Source organism: Macrotis lagotis, chromosome 8 (genome assembly GCF_037893015.1).
Source record: "Macrotis lagotis isolate mMagLag1 chromosome 8, bilby.v1.9.chrom.fasta, whole genome shotgun sequence".
NCBI lineage: Eukaryota > Metazoa > Chordata > Mammalia > Peramelemorphia > Peramelidae > Macrotis > Macrotis lagotis.
The window spans coordinates 115,843,538-115,865,146 of record NC_133665.1 but is presented as its reverse complement, the minus strand read 5'-3'; the positions used below and the strand labels follow the sequence as shown (position 1 = coordinate 115,865,146).

The window sequence follows — 21,609 nt, the reverse complement described above, 5'->3', positions numbered from 1 at the left end:
GTTGTTCCTTTCAAATATAGAATAAAGTTATCATTTAAATTTCTTTTTTCTTTTTTCCTTTTTCTCTTTCCTCCCCACTGTGCCTACCAGCAGACAAAAATATGTAAAATTATTCTGTACAAGCTTCTATTTATCAGTTCTTTCTATGTATACAGATAATACTTGCCCTCATGCTTACAAATAAATTAGTGATAAGAATAGAATGTAAATTAAAATTAAACCTCCACTGTTTAATTGTCTTCATTAATTGTCAGAAACACCTCAGTTATGCAGATAAAATATTTGGATGAATGAAACAATTAGCTGAATTTTCATATTTTTCAGTACTTATGATGATGGTAACTAGTATTAAAATGCTTCAATAAACTCTGCAAATTGCTTTCCCTGTGGGACAGGTGCTGTTATTATCTCTGTTCTTCAAATGAGAAGATGGAGGCAGACAGAAGTGGTTTACCCAGGGTCATATAGCCAGTAAGAGTGTCTGAAAGCCATCTTTAAACTCAATTCTTTCTGAATGTAGGTCCAATTGAGTATTTTCTACACTATGCCAGTTAGATAACATAACTTACATTAGAATGCAGGCACAAAGAAATGAAATGATTTTCCCCAGATTGAGCAGTTTATTAAATATTTGATTAGTTTATTGAACAACTCCATTCAATAGTGAACTCCTTGAGGTCAGGGAATGTCTTATTCTTCTTTTGATATCCTCACTGCTTAGCATAGTGTTTAGCATAGAAAAGTTTATTGACTGACTGACTAGTAACACAGTAATATCTTGAGACTCTTTTAATTTTATGCTTTTTTGAGCCTCTTAGTTCAATTTTTGATCTACAGCATTTGTCATTTTTTGTTGATTGGTCTGGAAGGTAAAGTATATAAAGGGGAGGAATTTAAAGTAACTCCGAGCATCTTGATGGGAAACAGATTGTGGAGGGCTTTATACACCAAACTGAGGGTGTGCATTAACCATTGAAGTGGTTTTTTTTTTTATCTGAAGGTAACATGGTCTAACTTGTGTCTTAAGAATGTAATATAATCAACTATTTGGAGAAGATCCAATTGGCCATGTGGTATCACTGTGAAGGCATTTTACAATAAATCTGGAAGGAAAAATAAATAAGGAAAGAAAGTTAGAAAGAAGGAAGAAAGAAAAGAACTATAAAAAAAGGTTAATAGCAAATTCTTTTTACTCTCTAGGATGTTGATGACACCATGTTTATAGGCTGTGGAATTGCAGTCTTGGATATACTTATAGAAGAGGTGAACATAGAGGTGAACATAGAGAAACAAACTAATAGGAGTTTGATCCAAGTATTCAAAGATTGGAGAAATAATTGTGAAGACACTGGGTTAGATTTACATAGTATTTAAAGAAAGGGAAGATTCCAATTGCACGGGGAGGAAAAAACATTTTGGACCAAAGGTGACTAAAAGACTATTACAATGGAAAGAACAATATCTCTGGAGTCAGAGGATTTATCTTGAATACTTGCTATTACCTAGGTAACCATCTGTGATTTAAGCACTCTTCCTTAGTCTCAGTTTCCACAACTGTAAATTGAGGAGATTAGACTTAGAAGACTTAAGATCCCATCCATTCTAGAAATAAGATTTATGATACAACAGAAGAACTACAGACCGAAATGTCTATTTTCCCATCTAGCTAACAGAATACTCAATGTGTAGATTAAGGATTTATAGTTAGCTCAATGCATAGAGCATAGCACTGGCCTGGAGTCAGGATGATTCATCTTCCTAAATTCAAATTGGGTTTCAGAAACTATCTGTGTAACCTTGGGCAAATCACTGAACTCTGTTTGCCTCAGATTTCTCATCTATAAAATGGGATGGAAGTAACACATCTCTCCAGGATGAAGTGACCTAAATGGGGTCACAAAGACTCAGAAATGACTGAAAAAGACTGAACAACAACTGCAGCAACATTGTTTTTTTTTGTTTGTTTGTTTGGTTTTTGCAAGGCAATGGGGTTAAGTGGCTTGCCCAAGGCCACACAGCTAGATAATTATTGAGTGTCTGAGGCCCGATTTGAACTCAGGTACTTCTGACCCTGGGGCCAGTGCTTTATCCACTGTGCCACCTAGCTGCCCCCATGCAGCAACATTAAGGGCATTCTTTACTGATGATATTAAAAGGGAACATTCAGGACTTTACAACTGGTATTCTAGAATAGATTATATCCTTACTTTACATAGTTGACTCAGAGATGTAGCAAATATAAGATCCCAGTATCGGTTATTAAAAAAAGGATTTTGTTTGGGAATAAGAAAAATACCCCCTTAAAGATTCTCTTTCAACAAGATAACTTCATATATATATATATATATATATGGTTATAGTTATTTTCAATGAAATTTGAATAATTTATTCATATTTCATTGAAAATAACTATCAAGACAACCTCATTCAATAATTTTTTAATATCTTTAAGTTAGGATGATATGCATTTGCCAAATGTTCTTGCAATGGTTATGGAAGAAATCCATTACAGAGTTCAAGGAGAAATTGTCTATAAAAGTGGTGAGGTTTTCCATATATTCCTATGGATGATTGTGCTATTTATATAAAGTCCCAGAATATTTCAGTACTTCCTGGATGAGATCTATGATGTTTCAAAAGAATTTGGCCTAATCATTCAGACAGAGAAGAACAAGTAGATGGGGGGGGGGGGGAATAAGATTCACAAGTTGCAGAGTTGAAAGGGATCTTAGCAAGCAATGTACTATAACCTTTTCATTTTCTGGATGAGTAAATAGATGCCTGGAGGGTTAAGTGATTTGCTCAAGGTTAGGGCACCCAGGATTCAAATGCAATTTCCTTGAATTATTATTGTTTTTTTAGGGTTTTTTTGCAAGGCAAATGGGGTTAAGTGGCTTGCCCAAGGCCCAAGGTAATTATTAAGTGTCTGAGATCAGATTTGAACCCAGGTCCTCCTGACTCCAGGGCCGGTGCTTTATCCACTGCACCACCTAGCTGCCCCATTGAATTATTTTTCTTTCCATGACTTGTCTTCCAAAGAATGTCTCCTCTCCAAAGACTCAAAGCAACTAGAAGTGACCTTTTTTTTTTTTTTACCAGGGAAACAGAGCCCCCGAAATGTTTTCTTACAACCAGTTATTAAACACTAACTTGTTCCTGTGTGGAACTGGACTAAAAAGAAGCAAGTGATTAAAAAAAAAAGGAATAAATACATAGATTAGTTTATATACAATTTAGTGATTTAGAAATACCAAATGACATTTGCCTATGTGTTTCCTGAAGTCATACTAGTGAGGCTATTTGTAGATGGAGATCAGTTAATTCCAAAATAATGATCTAATCTAACCTTCTCATTTTACAAATAAGAAAATTGAAGGCCAGAGAAGTTAAGTGATTTTTCTGTTCCAAGGTCATGCAGTAGATGTAAATAGTAGTGTAGGATTCAAATCTAAGCCCTCTTACTCCAAAGTCAGCCTTTTTTTTACTGATTAATTCTGCCTTGAACCAGTTTATTACAGGTGAGAGAGTTCTGCAGCCTCACTCTTTTGAACCCCTCCTCTTCTCTGAGGGTATTTTTTTGTCAATCATCTTTCCTTCTGTAAAGTTATCATTTGATAAAATCATCAGTGAAGCATTTTAATGGGTGTGGTGAAGGAATTCAACCTTTTGTAGGAAGACCCTAATAGAAAACCTGGGACTACTATCTTGTTTTTTTATGTTCACTGAAGTAAGCTTTTTTTTTTTTTTTGGCCACAGCCAACTCAAATAAAACTATAGAAGAAGTTAGGTTTCTGGGTTGTCTTGATGGGAGGAATAGTATTTTTCAATTCCTATATTGCAGCCTTCTATTTGGTATTTTTGGAGCAATCCCTAAAACAATATAAGGCCACAGCGTATCTGTCTTTAATGCTGTGTTTCTTTTCTTCTTTATGCCTGTATTTCTATAGTAATGGTGAAATGAGACTATTTTTTTAGCATCAGAAATGATTGTACAGCAGGTGTAAATCAGTTAAGGACCAAATGAAAAACATCAAAATGAAAATAACATCAGTTTAATTAGGGATCATTTTTCTTTCCTTTGAGAATCTAGATAAGACTTCATTCAGCTGCTTTTTAAATTTAAAGCAAGAATTACAGAACTGCTCAAAATATAAATTATTTTTGTTGCAAGTAATTGGAAATGCATGCTTTCAAGAAGATTTTAAAGCTATTAGCCTATGATCCATCCAGGTGATTTTGTTCAAGAAAAATTATTTGAATGTCAGAATATGAAGTGTAAGTGGAATGTCTTTATTTCTAATTTTCTTTTGACAGTTATAACCATCTTGGTAGAAAATGAAGTTTTCAGCCCTGATCAACCAGTCACCTTAGGTCACATGTGATTTCTCTTCTCTCTTTTATTCCCCAAAATTAATAATCATGAGCAAATCCTGATGATTCCAACTTCAGAATATTTAGGTTTCCCCCTCCAACTTCCCAGGGTAAGGACTTTCTTCAGGTCTTCAACACCTCTCAGCTAGATTATGGCAATTTCCCCCTAACTGCTCTATTACCTGCCTTCATAAAGCCAGTCCTTTCAAAACAACTCAAATTTATTTCTCATGGCTGACCATGCCACTAAACTGATTTAAAAATGTTCAGATATAAAATACCAATTCCTAGAGTGTAACTCCATCTCATTTTGCTAGATATTGTATCCTATTCTTCTTTCCAGCCATACTTTACGAGTAGCTAGTTCCTGAACTAGATGTGCATCTTCTATTATATGTATTTTCTTGAGCTGGAAACTTAACCTTCAAAATTCTTCTCTTTTTTCATATTTGGTCAATTCCTACATTCTCTGAAGCCTCCCCTAGAAAATCAGATCACAAGACTATTTAATTGGCTGAGGTGTCCTTTGTTTAACCACACATCTGGAAGCTTGTTATCAGTGAAATGATATGGTAAACATTTGAAAGAGAATCATGTTTAAACTGGATAAAACCACCCTAGGATAAATGAAATTTCTGTTTTGATATCTGATTAGGTACATGTTTGTGTGTCTCCTCTATTGTATATCTCCAAACACTTACTTTTCTGTGTTGTATCTCCTTATTACACACCTATTCCTAAATGGAAAGCCCCCAACTTTATTACTGTTGCTGTGTTGAACTGCTGGCATTGAAACAAAACTGTAGACACTTGCAAGATCTGGAAACCCATGTAGCCAGGTGTCTCAGATAAATACCTTGTTTGTTTGTGCTTCCTCCTTGGCAACAGCATATTAGTAGTAATAAGTGACTTTAAAAGCATCCAAAAGGGCAATTTTAAAGGAACTCTGAAACTAGGCATCACCACAGGTCATAGAAAGTTCTGGGTGTCTGTACTGGCAATTTGCTGTTTCAGAGGCTCTTCACTGAAGCTGTAATAGTATTTTTCTTTTATTTTTATAGCCAAAGCTACCTATACCTTAGTAATGATGTGGTCCTTTAATACATTATTATCAACTTTTGATATTTATTCAACTGCTTTTCAGTGGCTCCTTTTTCTACTAGAAGAGTCAATTAATCAATAAACATTTATTAAATAATTACTTGTGTCACGGGACTGTGAAACTCTGGGAATTCAAATACAAGTTAGGAAGAAAGACCCTACATCCTAATGTAGAAGACAGAACATAAAGGATAGCTGGCAAGGTGTGAGAGGAAAGGGTACCTGCCAACAATGGTTGGAGATGAAGAAGTTCCAAGGAATGCAGCCTGCTTGGAAATAAAGAGATGGAAGTCCTAAGAGTTACCTTAAATGGAGCTTCTGAGAGGATACCCAGAGATGTGTTATAGGGCTGAAATGATCTTGAGTCAATTGTAGGGTCATTTTGTTAATCCTGTAATACCCAACTAAGATTTATCAGTAAACCTGAGAGAGCCAGTGCCTTGGACCATTGACCACTGTGAGTCAGGTGTTGATGTCACTGTCCTTGCTAAGAAAACAATTCCATGCAAATTCTTTGGTTCTGGTATGACTCCCTAATCTAGCAACTAAGTTGTAAATACCTTAGATTGTTTTGATGGTTAGACATCTAGTCATGTATTATGCAAATAGATTCATTCAACTGGTAAGCATTGTTTTGTGATCTCTGACCCTAGAGAAATTTCTGTGATTGATCCACATGCACTCAAGGACAATTCTGAAGCTTAGAGTTTGTCCTTTGTCCTTTGAAGTCTTTCATATCTGTCACATTGAGCTAGTTCCTGGGGACTTGCTGTTGAGGGTAAAGGAAATACCCAAGAGAGCACTAATTAAGAATCTGATTAATGTAGTGAGCTAAGTCTCTAAATATATGTAATATATATTGGGTGAGCAGCAATAGTCAATGAATACCAGAAAGACAATTCATGAAAAGACATGTTTGGGCAGCGTTAAAAACATATGTGTGTGTGTGTGTGTGTGTGTGTGTGTGTGTGTGTGTGTGTATACATTTCTATAATATATATGTATATCATTATTTATAAACACACACATTTTTATCTTCCTTAGTACTTGATAATGTTAAGTTAAAAATATTTGTGATTACTATACCAAGGAATGCAGTTCTCTAAACAAAAGTATTTCAAGATACCCACTTATTTAAAAACACTTCACAATGTAATCCTTTTCTACTATCACACACAGTTCCCCACTCCAATTCAGCCACACTGTTTTAGTAGCTATTTTTCACTCAAGAAACTCCATCTCCTGTCTTTCTCTGTCCCTTTGTACAGACTATTCCCCCATGTCTAAAATATCTTTCCTCCTCATCTCTGCTTCATAAGAGTTCCTGTTTTCTCTCAAAAGTTAGATCAAGATGCTTATTTCAAAAATCAGTGCTTCTCAAAGTCTGGAATGGAGATCCCTTGGGTTTCCTGAGAGCCTTTCGGGAGGTGGGGACAGGAGTTCAAAACTATTTTACTGTAAATATTATATTAATAGTATAAAATCTATAATAAAATTTTAAATTTCTAATTTGGTAAATATACAAATACACATATAGAAGGGGAGAGGGTGGGAAAGCATATATATATATATTTATATAGGGGCATATATATATATATATATATATTTATAGAGAGATAACTATTAACATATATGTCTATAATTAAATGTCCCAGTAAATTAAAGAATAGTCTAGAGCCCTTAATTTACAGAGGCTTTGTTGACAGTCATTGTCAGGAAGAACTGAGTTCAAAAGTGACTTCAGACCATGACTACCATGTTGACCTTGGCAAGTCATTTTAAATCTCTATCAGCTTTTATTTCTTCCACTGTAAAAAGGGTATTAATACTAGCAACTACCTTTCATTATTGTTATAAGGATGAAGTGATATAGCATTTGTAAAGCTTTTTTAAAGTATCTTATAGAAATGCTATATGTTATAATAGATTTAGAAATTAGAGAAGTCCTAGAGATAGCAATGATTGACTCAAGATCAGAAAAGTACTAAGTGGTAGAGCTGGGATTTGAACTATCTGTCCTAAATCCTAGAATCACACCCTTTCTTCTATATCAAATTGGATATTGTACATGAAGCTATTAAAAAAAACTTTTCAAGTAGAAAAACTTCAAAAGATGATTTAAGTTTTGCAGTTCATTTGTTCTATAGATTTTCATCTATATAGTTCCAGGTATTGGGTTCAGATTGTTGGGGATGCAATACTGGTAAATCAGTTTTGGGATTAGGGATGTAAGGATATTTTAACTTGCTTTGTAGATATTTTTTTCTGTCTTTTTCATCATCATCATCATCTTCATCATTTTTTCTTTTTTTTTATTAGTCAAGATGCTTATTTGAAAGTGATTTTCACTCTTCTTCTATAGCCTGGAAAATATTATGCTATACCTCATGTTTTACAGGCTTCAATTGACCTATATTCCTGAAGGCTTTGTTTGTTGGATAGGAATGTTAAAGGTTACTAATTTTCTTCCACCATCTCTGAACCTGCAAATCTTCCTCTCCATCCCCTCAACATATACCTAGTCCTCAGTGATCACCTGGATATGAGAACCACCAGTTACAGAAATGAGATTTTTAGGTAGAGTTGACCTGAGGTGATTTGCATAGTAGATAAAATGATGGCACTTGAAGTCAAGAAGACGGAGTTTGAGACCTACAGCTGACATTGATATCTATGTGACCCTGAGCAAGTCATTTACTCTTCTGCCTCTGTTTTGTCTCTATTTCCTCATCTGTACAATGATGAATGATAATAATACATACCTCATGGAGTTATAGTGATGAAATTAAATAATGAATATAAAATGCTTTGTAAATCTTCAAGAAGCTTGTAAAGCTGCAAGTGCTTTAAGTATGAAGTACAATCTGATTTGGGTTTACTTACTTCAACCTCTATGCCTCTAGTACACAATTCCACATATGTTCGTTATTGTTTCTGTCAGTTTTTTTTAAATCATTCTATATTTGAATATAGTATTTAAGTCCCTTATTATGCATCTCCTTTTCCATTCTCTTTCCTAGCCTTTTAGGAATGCTTTAGCATTTGATAGTCAATAAATAAATCACCTAAATTTAGAGATCACTTATCAAAAATAGAGTCTAAATTCAACTCTTCCTGTATCTTCTCAATCTAGTTTCTCTCTAACTTTATTTGAATTATCACTTTATTGATGCTTTTCCTTAGATCATATGAACTGAAATCACCTATTCTTAGATTCTTTTTCTTTCCTGTTTAATGAGAAACATAACTTAAAGACATTAGATTGATTCCAGTTGGGACAGAGTTTATCTCAGGGCATTTAAAAAGTGTCTCATACTTATTTTGTTAATTTTTTTTTAATCAAGGTGGTGATACCCTGCCACATACCAATCAATGACCGACTGGTAAGTTGACTCTTTTTATGTTGCATCTTTCCCATTTCAACCCTATTGATAAAGTGTGAAAATGAAATTGTAGGCTCCTTGTGGACAAACTGTTTCATTTTCAACTTTGTATTCATAATATAGAGCCTTCTGCAAAGAAGATCTTTAAGAAATGTTCCTTGATTTGTTTTTCTCTTCTATGAATCTACATAATTAGCTCACGAAGCTTTCTTTTTTAAAGTATTAAATGTCTATTAATTACCTTTATTATTTAAATAATAGACAGGAAACAGTTTATTACAGTTTTAAAATTGTAAAATTGTCTGGGGAAAATCCCTCATACATTTTTCTTATTGTAGTTTGATAAGTGAAGGCCAGCATCACATTTTACCAACTCATAGCAACTTCTTTGGGGTGATAGGTGCCATAATGGATAGAGTACTAGGCCTGGATTCAGAAAGACTGAGATCAAAGCTGATCTTATACACTTCCAAGTTATGTGATCCTGGGCAAGTCATTTAACCCTATTTGCCTTAGTTTCCTTATCCGTAAAGTGAGCTGGAAAAGGAAATAGCAAAGTACTTAGTCTCTTTGCCAAGAAATAGTCAGATGACTGAAAAACAACTGAACAACAAGAACTTCTTTTATTAAATTTCTATTACTCTCTATTAATATTGTAGAGAGTGTTATATTCCTTTTCATTAGGAAATTAAAAAAATTTTTTTTTGCTTTTTTATCTTCAGTGTTTTGGAAGAAATAGATGTTTAATAAATAATATTGATTGATTAATCTAGAAACAAAATTTATATGTTACTAGGTGAGAACTGTCTTTTAGATGTATACCTTTATTAAACAAAAGCAAATTGAATTAACAAGCAAACAATTCCATTCTGATGTCCCCATATACAGAGGGGATTGATTTTTAAAAATTTTTCACCAGATCTCATTGCTCTGATATGACTGGTTTGTTTATTTATTTTTGGTTTTGTTTTAGGAGAATAAGTTGTCTTTCTGTCCTAATCCGATTTGCATTACATTCTTTCTCCCATGTAGATCTGATTTAGAACACCCACAAATTATTATGATTTACTTAACTTCACATAACTTCTAGAAAAAGTGAGAAACTTCTCAAAGGCCCTTAGCTTCAGCAACTAAAGTTTCTGAGGAACTTTGATTAGAAAAACAAAATAAGGGAGAGTACTGATTGGGACTTATAAAAAAGAAAAGGCTAATTGGCAAATTTTTCTCTCACTGTAATTTTGCTTATTTTATTAGCTATCTATGTTTATCAGAAACATCTTTTAAGCATCAATTTTTTTTATCTCAACAGAATAGAATAAAGTTTATTTAAAGCCTTATTCTTATAAACAGTCACATTTATATGACACTTTTGGGTTTGAAAGTTCTAGATTATTTTCTCATTTGATTCTCACAAAAATCATGTGAAATACAGGAACTTATTTCCATTTCACAGTGAAGAAATTATCTCAGCCAGGAAAAGAGAGTTCTTAGTCTCACATTGAATGAGGCAGGCTTGGGTTTGCTCCTATGTTGTCCTGAGTATGTACTAGGCCTCTCTTAGCACACCTACATCCAGTATTCATCTCTGCAAGATTTTCAGTGAAGGGAACCCATTATTCCACAGACTGCCCAGACTTTTGGATTTCTCATATGGTCATTTTAGCTTGTACCAAACCAAAATCTTTTCTTTTGTTCCATTAATCTTTTGTCATTGATACTTGCCTCTTGAGCAGGATAGGCTTACTTTGGGTAAATCATTAGATGTTTAACTACAGATTGTGTCTGATGTGCACAAAATATTCACTTGGGGTCTCAGAGGATATGCTAGTTTTACTCTACCCTTACCTAAGTCATGAATATGCCCCAGTGAACTTTCTGGGACTTTAGGTTTCTCTTTTAAATTTATTAGATTGCTACTGGCCTGATTATTTTGTTTTGTTTTTCCCCTGAACAGTTTTTTGCCCCAGGCTAGCTTACACATTGACAGAATTACTAGCTTTGGGCTTTACCCCACTCCTCCTTTCTTTTACTTGAGCTTCTTATTCCCTGACCCTTTTCCAGAAATGGCTGAGAAAATTGGGTTCTGATCACAGCTGGTGAGCTGATGCCCAAGTAGAGCTCTCCAACATATTATGTCCTTGTCCTCTATAGGCATCCCCTGCTGTGTATTCTGGGATCAAGGCCATGTCTGAATGCCTAGTTTTCTATTGATCTTAGCACATACTTGCATGCCTCAGTAGTTTAACATTTATACAGGATGGCACAAGAGGATAATGACTATGTGAAATGGTCTATATCTCTGAAGGCTGAAATAAACAGTTGATTTATTAGGAGTCTCTGGTTTAATTTCAAAAAAGGGAAAGCTTCTTGGTCCCCACACCATCCTGTTTAAATGAGAGACCCTTTTTACTTCACTCCATTATAATACATGTATATATATATATATATATATATATATGTAACTAGTTTCACTTATCATTTATAATACCTGACATAGTGGCAGATTTTATTTTTCTAAATGACTTTACATATAATGCCATATGCCAATTCATATGAATCTCTCTCTCTCTCTCTCTCTCTCTACATATATATATATATATATATATATATATATATATACATACACACACACACACACATAAATTCAGATACCTTTTAAGAGTCAATAACAAAAGAGATCACCCATACTTTATTATTTCTCAAAGGCCTGTGGTGACAGGCAAGTGATAAAGCAGCAGATGCCCAGCATGGCATGTCCTCATCAGTGAGGGGGCTGCACTCTATGAGGAAGGCAGAATTAAAACAGCTTCAAAAGAAACATGAGATACATAAGTTTAGGAGTAACTTCCCCAGGTGTTCACATGGAGTATTTGTGCCCCGTCTAGTAGAATACTACAGGCTTCTATTGGTCTGATCAGCCACAGTTGAACACACTGTAATTTGTCTCATTTATAGTGATGTCATTTTAATCTTCTTCAGTAACAAAGGACAAGAACCAACCAACCAAGAGTCAGCATCATATCATGTATAGTTGAATCTAGGCTCAGGAAGATTTGTGTTTGTTGCTCTGTTTTTGACACATGATGTCTGTGAGATGATGGACTGGTCACTTAACCCCCCCAATTCACTTGGTAACTAAGATAAAAAAATTACATACTGATCTGCAGGATTGCAGGGATTTTCCACATTTGAACTTATTCGTATAAATTATATCTTGGTACAAACTGATCTGGGCATGATTTATATCTGTCTTTTTTGGTGTTAAGATATATATGTAACATGTGTATATTTATGTGTATACAGAAACTTTTCTATTTATTCACATATGATTATATGTATATGGTCATATATATATATATAATATGAGGGAAAGAAAGAAAGAGCAGCACTGACACACAAACTTACAGAAATATAATGAACTAGTTCTGAAAATGGTAATATGTAAAGGCTTAAAGTTTAAGACACTTTACTGCTCCTCCCCCTCCATGCTGGGAAAAGAGCCCAACTTTAATATAGAATTAAAAAATCAAGAAATAGGTTGAGAAAATGAGCAAACACAAAAGAAGCAGACCATAAAAATCTACTCTAGTGGTAGAGAAGGTCAAGCCACAAACTCATATGAAGATAATGAATTAAAATATCTACAAACAAAATCTTAAAAATGTGAATTGGGATCAAATCTAATAAAGAGATTTTATGAGAGCTAATAATTATTTTTTAAAAAAATCAAATAAGTGATACAGGAAAAATTAGGTCAAAAAATGAGAACAAAGAAAGACAATAATGAAAAGACAACACCTTGATTTAAAAAAGCACAAAAAATACTGAAGAAAATAACTCCTTAAAAAGCAGAACTGGCCAAATGGGAAAAAAAGAGATAGATACAAAAGCTCATTGAAGAAAATAATTCCTAAAATTAGAATTGGACAAGTGAAAGTTAATGACTCCATGAGACATCAAAGAAACAATAAAACAAAGTAAAAAAAGAATTTTAAAAAGAAAAAAAGTGGAATATATCTCAAAAGAAAAAATAACCCTGTCCTGGAAAATACATATTCAAGATAATTTTAGCAGCTACCATGCTAACAGAGTGAAGGACTTGGAATATGGTATTCACCTAGAAAAACTGAATATAATCCTTAAAGGGAAAAATGATTATTTAATGAAATAAAGGACTTTCAAACATTCCTAATGAAAAGACCAGAGCTTAATAGAAAATTTGACTTTCAAATGTAAATCTGATAAATAAACATGAAAGAGAAATCATAAGGGACTCAATAGATTTAAATCATTTACATTTCTATGTAGGAAGATGATATAACTTTTAAGAACTTTGCCATTAGAACAGTTAGAAGGATTCTACTTAGAATGTATTCATAGTCATATTGGGATGATGTAAAAAATGAATAGATAAGAAAGAGAGATGTTCTATGAGAAGGGAGATGGGAGAAGAACAATGAAGAAAATTATTTCACATAAAAGAAATGTTCAAGGAAGAGTTTTTTTTATAGTGGAGGGGGAAATGGCAAGGAGGGAATAATCCTTGAACCTCTCATATCTAAATTGTTTCAAGAAGGGCAAATAAATAAATAAATAAATGTGTGTATGCATATTTACACACATATATTTGCATGAATGGTTACATTTATAAAGATTATAGCTATACATTTATTCATACTCAGTTGGTAATAGCAGTCTCTTACCTTACAGAAAACAAGAAGTGAAGAGAGGTAAGGAAAAGAGCTGGGTGATAAAAGGGAAGGATGTATAAAAGAAGGAAGTGGTCAGAAGCAAAACAGAATTTAGAGGAGGGACAGGATAAAAAAAAAGAGAAGGATAAGGAGAAGAAAATTTTCAGTTGTTCAGTCTTTTTCAGTCCTGTTCTACTCTATGTGACCCCATTTGGGGTTTTCTTGGCAAAGAAACTGGAGTGGTTTGCCATTTCCTTTTCCAGCTCATTTTATGGATGAGAAAACTGAGACAAATGCATTTAAAATTGTTGAAGTAAAAAAAAAAAATAAAAGCAGGGGTAGCTATCATGACCTCAAACAAAACAAAAGCAAAAAGAGACCTAATTAAAAGGGATAAGCATGGAAACTGCATCTTGCTAAAAGGCACCATAGACAATTAAGTCATATTGATACTGAACATATGCACCAATGGAGCAGCTAGTTTACCCAGTGGATAGAGCACCAGAGTATGAGTTAAATAGACTCATCTCCCCGAGTTTAAATCTGGCCTCATTTTAAATCTGGCTAGCTGTGTGACCAGGGCAAGTCACTTCCCCTTGTTTGCCTCAGTTTCCTCATATGTAAAATGGACTGAACAAGGAAAGAGCAAAACCACTCCAGTATCTGCCAAGAAAAGCCCAAATGGGGTCCCAAAGAGTTGGAGCCAACAACAATTAATGCACCAAATGGTATAGCATCCAAATTCTTAAAAAAAAAAGAAATAGACATAAAACTATATTAGTGGAGGACCTCCACTTTCCTCTCTCCGAGCCAGATGAATCTAATCATAAAATAAATAAGAAAGAAATTAATGATATGAGTAGAATCTTAGAAGATTTCATATATGATAGGTCTGGATAAAAACTAAGTAAAAATAGAAAGAAGAATATCTTTTTTTCAGCTATAAATAATACCTTCCTAAAAGTGGATCACATATTAGGACATTAAAAAACCTCACAATAAAATGCAGAAAAGCAGAATGTTATCCATCTTTTCCTGACCATCATGCAGTAAAAATGGCATTCAACAAAGGAATATAAAAGCATAGATTAAAGGTTAATTGGAAACTAAATAATCTAATCCTGAAGAATGAGTGTCAGAGAAGAAATATAGATACTTTCAATAATTTCATCAAAGAAGAAGACAACAGTAAGACAACATATCCAAATTTATGGGATACAGCCAAAGCTGTCCTTAGAAGAAATCTTAAAATCTCTAAATGTATATATCATTGAAAGAGAGACAGACAGAGAGCCTTATGTGATGGGCATGCTATATATCATTTGACAGAAGAGGCAAATCATGTGATGGATATGTCAAACAACAGCCATACTTGTGATGGAATCCTGTACCATGTGATGATATGCTTTGTCATGTGATCATTACCATCATCATCATGAGCTTAGCATGGTATATCATACAAACATACTGTACCACATGGCAGATATAACAGAGCATACTATAAAGTATGCCACATACATTTTTCATGTTTTTCTATGTCATGTGATGAACAAACCACACTATGTGACAAACATACTATAGGTCACATCATATATTGTGATGGGCAACTGCATCACATAATGGGCATGCATGTCACTCCACATGATGGACACAGGCCTCTCTCCCTTGTAGAAGTCTCAAACCATCTGCTTCATTCTCCCCTAGATACATCTTCCTCTATGTTCACCTTTTCTTCTCCCACTTATAGCCTGGCAAGCTTAATCCTTCTTTCTCATGTAGTCAACAGTCACTTGTATTTTCTCATTGATCCTTAGGATTTCTCATAATTTATAGAATTACTATAATGACCTTCTCCATTTTGGTTTATTAGCTCCAACATCAATAATGCTAATTCTTCAAATGCAGTTGTCATGCTTTATACAGTAGACCCATTTGATAAAATGATTGGTAAAGTATACACTTCCGAAAATTGAATGACCTTCAGTTCGATAGGGTGTTTACTATGGAGAGTAGAGACCTCATATAATTATGTAAAGTGGAGAATGACTTTAACATGAATGATATGTCATGATAGGATTTATAATCATAGGGAGAACATATGTGGTGCTTTATGGTCTACAGAGTACTTTACAAAGATTATTTCATTTGGTCTTCACACCAACCTTGGGAACCAAGTGCTGTTATTATCCTTGTATGATGAGATGAAGGAGCTGAGACAGAGAGGTGCTGCTCTATTCACAGTGTCTATGGTTTGCTGCATAATCTCTAATGCATGTAGCCTGGGAGGGAGGGAGGGGGAGGGAGAGAGACAGAGAGACAGAGAGAGACAGAGAGAGACAGGGAGAGACAGAGACAGCCAGAGAGAGTGACACAGAAGAGAGAGAGAAACAGATTTCTTAAAATTTTATGAAATTCTTAAAATCCTCTTAAAATTCTTTTAAAAATCTCATAAATCCTGAAGATTAGCTTGTTCAGTATAATGAACCAGATATAAGTAACAGGTTCCCTTTTCACTCCCAAATTGCACTCAGTGTGTGTGTGTGTGTGTGTGTGTGTGTTTGCTGTTTGCAAAGTCTGATCTCCACTCCCTCCTCATAAGACTTGTGCTTGATGGTTTACAGATACTTCAGACTCCTCATGCATCAGTCACTCTCTGGTTTAGTTATTCAGAGCTCCAGGTGCTAAGATGCAAACCAGCTGTTGTTCGGTGTTTGGAAACTGCTGGCACTATTTTGACAAAATTTTTTTCTCCAGTTGGAAAGGTGACTTCACAATAACTGCTGTATTCCTGATTCAAGTGCTTCTTGAAATCATTATAGTTTTGTTTCTTCTTATTTAGTTTAATGGAAAATCAATATATTGTGCTTATCAAAAGTGATTCTTATTAAACAGAAAATAGCACATATATATATATATATATATATATATATATATATATAGAAAATGCCACCCTCCTAACCTATTTCAACATTTGTACCCATTCCTGTTTCTCTAACAGTTTTGCTATTAAGTAGATAATCATTAATAGTTTAAAAAATATGGGCAGCTAGGTGGCAAAGTTGATAGGGCACCAGCCCTGAATCAGGAGGACCTGAGTTCAAATTTGACCCCAGACACTTAATAATTACCTAGCAGTGTGACCGTGGATAAGTAAGTCACTTAACCCATTGCCTTAAATAAAGATTAAAAAACATAGTGTATTATTAAAGCCTGAGCTAACTTACATTCAACTAACCAGAATCCAGAAGTCATAGAAGTTTTTAAAGTGTAGAATTTGAGATATCCTATTCAGTAAGGACATCATTTTTACTTATCAACAGAAAAATTATGCTTGTATTTTGCAAATAATGGACTTTTTTTATTCTCTTATATGCATGGGTATGTGTTTCTACCTTTTTCCCCCTTGCCTCATCTCATTTAGATCATTTTGCAAGGATATAAAGGACTATGAGGAATTTTTTTGAGGGGGGAGAGGGAGGGTTTGAGTCAGTGTGGTTTAAGTGGAAGTTTATAGTGAAAAATGCTCTGACATAATGACTCATTGAGGCAGTTGATGAAAGCCTTGTGGTTCAGAATACCAAAAGTGGGAAGTAAACTCACCCAGACCAATACCAGAAAGGCTATTGTGTCTCTCTGAGTTCAGATGTGAATCTTTTACTGTTGAAATAAAACCATATTCTGAGGCCTTGAGAAGATGAGACTTATAAGAAGAACTAATGACCACCTCTGAGAAAAGTGTCAGCTCTTACATTTCCCATTTTGAACTTGAGTTTTTATATACATTGATTGAACTTTTTAGTATGGAAATCTTTCATACAATTCAATAAATATTTATTAAATACTAGAGAATACAAAATTTAAATAAGATATAGTCCTTGTTCTTGTGGAAAATATAGTAGAATAGAGGAGAAAATTAAAGGGAGTCTGAGCTGAACTAACGTGCACTAGGTTGGGGGGTGACTCATTCCCTAGTGTGGCTATTCTTTCTCTAGTCTTCTCTCATCACTTTTCCTATTTAATAACTTTTTTATTGGCTAAAAATTCCCATTTATTTTAAGTTTTCTGATAGCAAGTAGGACACAAGGATATACAATTGACTGATTAGTCATTCAAATGGCATACAACACTTCTGTAATCATCATCCCAAGTTTTAAGATGCTGGACCCCTTTGGAGTCCATATTCAACATACATGTGTAAAGGATTCTTAACCTTTGAATTAAAAATAAATACAACTTAATGATTCTTTACTTAAAAATTTCTTTGGGTTAAGTTGCTTCTTGTTCTTCATTTTCAAAGAAGACCAAAATGATATCTCTATGTTAGAAATGAATTACAGTGTGTCCAACTGTGATTGATCAGACCAATACAAGCTTGGAATGCTCCACCACAGGTTAGGTACAAGTAGACCACATGAACATCTGGAGTGGTTACTCTAAATTAATTATTTATATGAGGCATATTTGAACTCACATCATCTTGACACCCAAACTTACCTTGGGCAACAAAAGTTCATAAAAATAATACTGAATCCTATATAGATAATATGGTAGGGTTTCTCCACTCCTACTCTTCTTCTGGTGTTGGAAGATGTTAAGCTGTGATGCCTGTATATATTAAAAATTCACGTTTTCCAACTTCAAGCGGGTCCTTACTAAAGCCAGGGAGTCCTTTTATTCCTTGCTAATTGGTTCCTGATCTCATTCCCCACTAAAATTATTTGAAATTTTCTTTTTTCTTCTTCAAATCTTCCTTCAATCTTTCAACTGAGTAAGTCTCTTACTTTACTGAGAAAATTGAGACCAGTTGATAGGATCTCCTTTTTTTCCTATTCATCTCAAAACCCTTTGATCCAGTCTCCCACTCCTCTTTTTCCTCTATTCTCTAACAAGTGATGGGCAATCTCCTTGCCAAGGCCAATTGTTCTATTTGTATATGTGATTGAATGCCCTCCTAATTTTCTCTTCTTCTCCAGCAGATTACAACCTCAATCATTCTCTATCTCTCTGTTTCTCTTTCCCAGTTATATGCCTCTTACTCTCTTCTTTTTTTCTCTCAGCCAGGTCTTTGACAGATCTATCTACACCCCTTCTCCATTCACTTACTCCTCAATCCTTTGCACTCTGGCATCTGATTCCATCTTTCAACTGAAATGATTCTCCAAAGTCACTTCATAAATGATCTCCGAATTGTCCCATCTGTGTCTTTTTTGTCAGCCCTCATCCTTCTCAATCTAATGTGCTTCATTTCAATCCTTTGACTAATTTCTCTTCCTGGATACATTCTCCTTTTTAAGTTTTCACAATGCTATGTTTTCCTGAATGCTTCTAGTAAGAATTTGCATGTTTTCTTCCTGAGTCAGACATAAGCCACACAGTAGATGGCCTGTTGTTTATGTGCAGGCAAGGATTGACAAGTGAGGAATTCAGAGAAAGACTCCTAAAGGGGGAGTAACCAACTTGTTTAAAAAGTGATCCAACTCAGCTTTGAAAGCACATTTTGTAAAAGACCCAGGGTCACTTAAAGGATAATTTAAAAATTAAGTGGCAAATGTAGTCTTCCTAGGACAGTCAGAAGGGCAACTATAATTCTCAGGGAAGGATTCATTTTTCACATTTTTGACTTCTCACAGTTCCATATTAGTGCACTCTTTGTTAGACTAGTAGAAAAATTCCCTTTTTTTTCACTTTCCATTAGTATCAAAATATCTGAACTATGGACTTGTCCATTTGAGTTTGAGCCTTCAGATGATTGTGGTCTTCCAAATTCCCTGTTTGTTAGGTCTTTCCATTTCCTTTATTCTTCCCCCTTTGATAACCTAGATATATCTTTGTATATTTTATTGCTATTTGTGAATCTTTTTATCTTCACTCTCCTTTACTTCATATATCAATGAATTTGCCCAGCTTTGAGTTGTTTCTATTTTCACAGTTTTTGCATCCATATCTCCATCTCTATTCAATTGACTGTCATGCTAGTTAGGTTCACAATGCCTCTTACATACCAAAAAATGACAAGCTTTCTGATTCTATTTTTCTCAGATCTCTATTCTTTAAAAATTCCTATTAGTTGTGAATTTCAATTAATTGAATGCTAGTTAGCTGAGGTTTTCACTTTGTATTTAATTTTATATTTAAGAATTAATAAACTTAGTTTACTTAATTGTAAGACTATTGTCTAATAAGGTTTCTCTCATAAATGTGATACTTTCTGATATTTGTTATGATTTTAAGACCCTCCTTATTAGTATTCTTTCCTTCTCAGTGTATTTTTCCACATGACTGTCCAAATGATTTCCCTAAAGCATATGTCTAATTATGTCACTCTCCTGATTAATAATCTGGTAACTCATCAGTTTGAGAATAAATGGAAGCTCCTACAGCATGTAAAGAGCTTCCCAATATGGCTTCAACCTACCTTTATAACTTTATGATACGCTATTTCCTTTTCTGTACTCTGAACTAACTGAACTTCCTTCTGGTTCCCTATGAATAGCATCTCCATTCCTCTGCACTGGATTCCTATGCTGACCATACTCTATCCTTATTTTCTCCTGTTTGAATCTCTAGAGCATCTCTGGAGCTTCTCTAGGCTTAACTAAATGATGTTTTCTTTCTTTCTTTCTTAATGCTAATTTTTGTTGAAATCTTTTTTAACATATATTGCCAAATTTTGCCTAATAACTCTTCCCCTTTCTCTGCCAGAGTGCTATCATATATGACAAAAGGGAAGGGAGGGAGACAGGCAGAGAGAGACAGAGAGACAAAGAGAAACAGAGAGGCAAACAGAAAGAGAGAAGAGAGAAACACAGGGAGATAAAGAGTGGTGGGGGGAGAGAGACAGATATGGATAGAGGTAGAGGCGGGGAGATACAGAGGGTGGAAGGGGGGGGGAGGGAGAGAGAGAGAGAAAACAAAATTGTATATACACCAGTGGACATCTCACTTCTGAAAAGCATGGGGATATATTATCAAATCAAACTATGCTTGATATTTTGAATTCTGTAGTATTCCCTTTAAATTATTTGTATTTTTTCTTCCATTTACATTTTTTGTCATGGTATACATTTTTTTCTTAGCTCTGCTTACTTCAGATTGCATAACAGTTTCTCTATATTCATTGCATTCATCATTTCTTGCCACAAAGTAATATTCCATTATATATGTATACCACAATAAGTTTAATATATCATGCAATCAGTGAACATCTACATTTTCCCCCAATTCTTTGCTATCACAAAAAGACTTACTATAAATATTTTTAGTATGTATGTATGAGTACTTTCTTCCTATCAATGGCCTCCTTGTAACATAAGCTTTATTTGCTTAATTCAAATTATTGACTGCCACTTTCAACATATAGCCTTTTCAGATACCCAAGTAAACTTCCTTAATGAACTCCCTCTCTAGATAATTTTTTACTTATTTTGAGGATATTTTATTTATAGTTGTTCAGGTACATGCTGCACCTAATAGAATTTAACGTCCTTGAGGTCAAGTACTTTTTAATATTCATTTTTTGCCTCCTAGTACCTGATGTAGTACCTAGAACACAGAATGAATATTGCTGCTTGTTGTTTGATGGATCACTTATTTAAAGCATTTGTGATTTCTTTGTGGTGGATACTCCCTAAACTGATGGAGGTCATACATGTTCTATAACTTAATGAATAGTTTTTAAAAGTTGTGATTTGTTGGCATAACCTTTTAAGAATCTATATTTATAACTACACCACATAGAAACAATAGAAAAAGGATTTTATTAGTAGATGTAGCTCATTATTTATATATTTATAATATTTTCATTAATTAAAACTTTGGCACCTCTGGATTCATCAGTATTCATGCTTTTCACATATTTTCCTTTAAAAAATTATTTGTTTTTTTTTATATCAGCTTTCCAGATGCATTTGCCTAGAGCCATCATTTCTAATAAAAAAAAAAAATTTCCTTTAAAGTTTTAGCAAATTCTCCAAAGCTGTTTAACAAAACTATCCAAAGCATCAGCTGAGTCTGACTTTAGATGAAGCATTATCCCTTTGCCTGTGCAAAGAAGGTGAGAGAAA

The 21,609-nt window shown here is 34.1% G+C and overlaps 1 protein-coding gene across 7 annotated transcripts in view; it reads left to right on the top strand.

Moving 5' to 3' along the window:
* TNS3 (tensin 3) overlaps positions 1 to 21,609 on the top strand; it is a 505,245-nt gene that overhangs the window by 243,678 nt on the left and 239,958 nt on the right. For 6 of the 7 annotated variants that reach the window (XM_074198249.1, XM_074198251.1, XM_074198245.1 and 3 more), the window contains one exon: positions 8,817 to 8,855. The exons of the other annotated variant lie outside the window; for it this stretch is intronic. Coding sequence is in view for 4 of the 6 variants with exons in the window: in XM_074198245.1 (XP_074054346.1) it covers positions 8,817 to 8,855 (39 nt within the window). In the remaining 2 variants the exon portion in view is untranslated. The remainder of the gene's footprint in view (positions 1 to 8,816; positions 8,856 to 21,609) is intronic. 7 annotated transcript variants of the gene reach the window in all.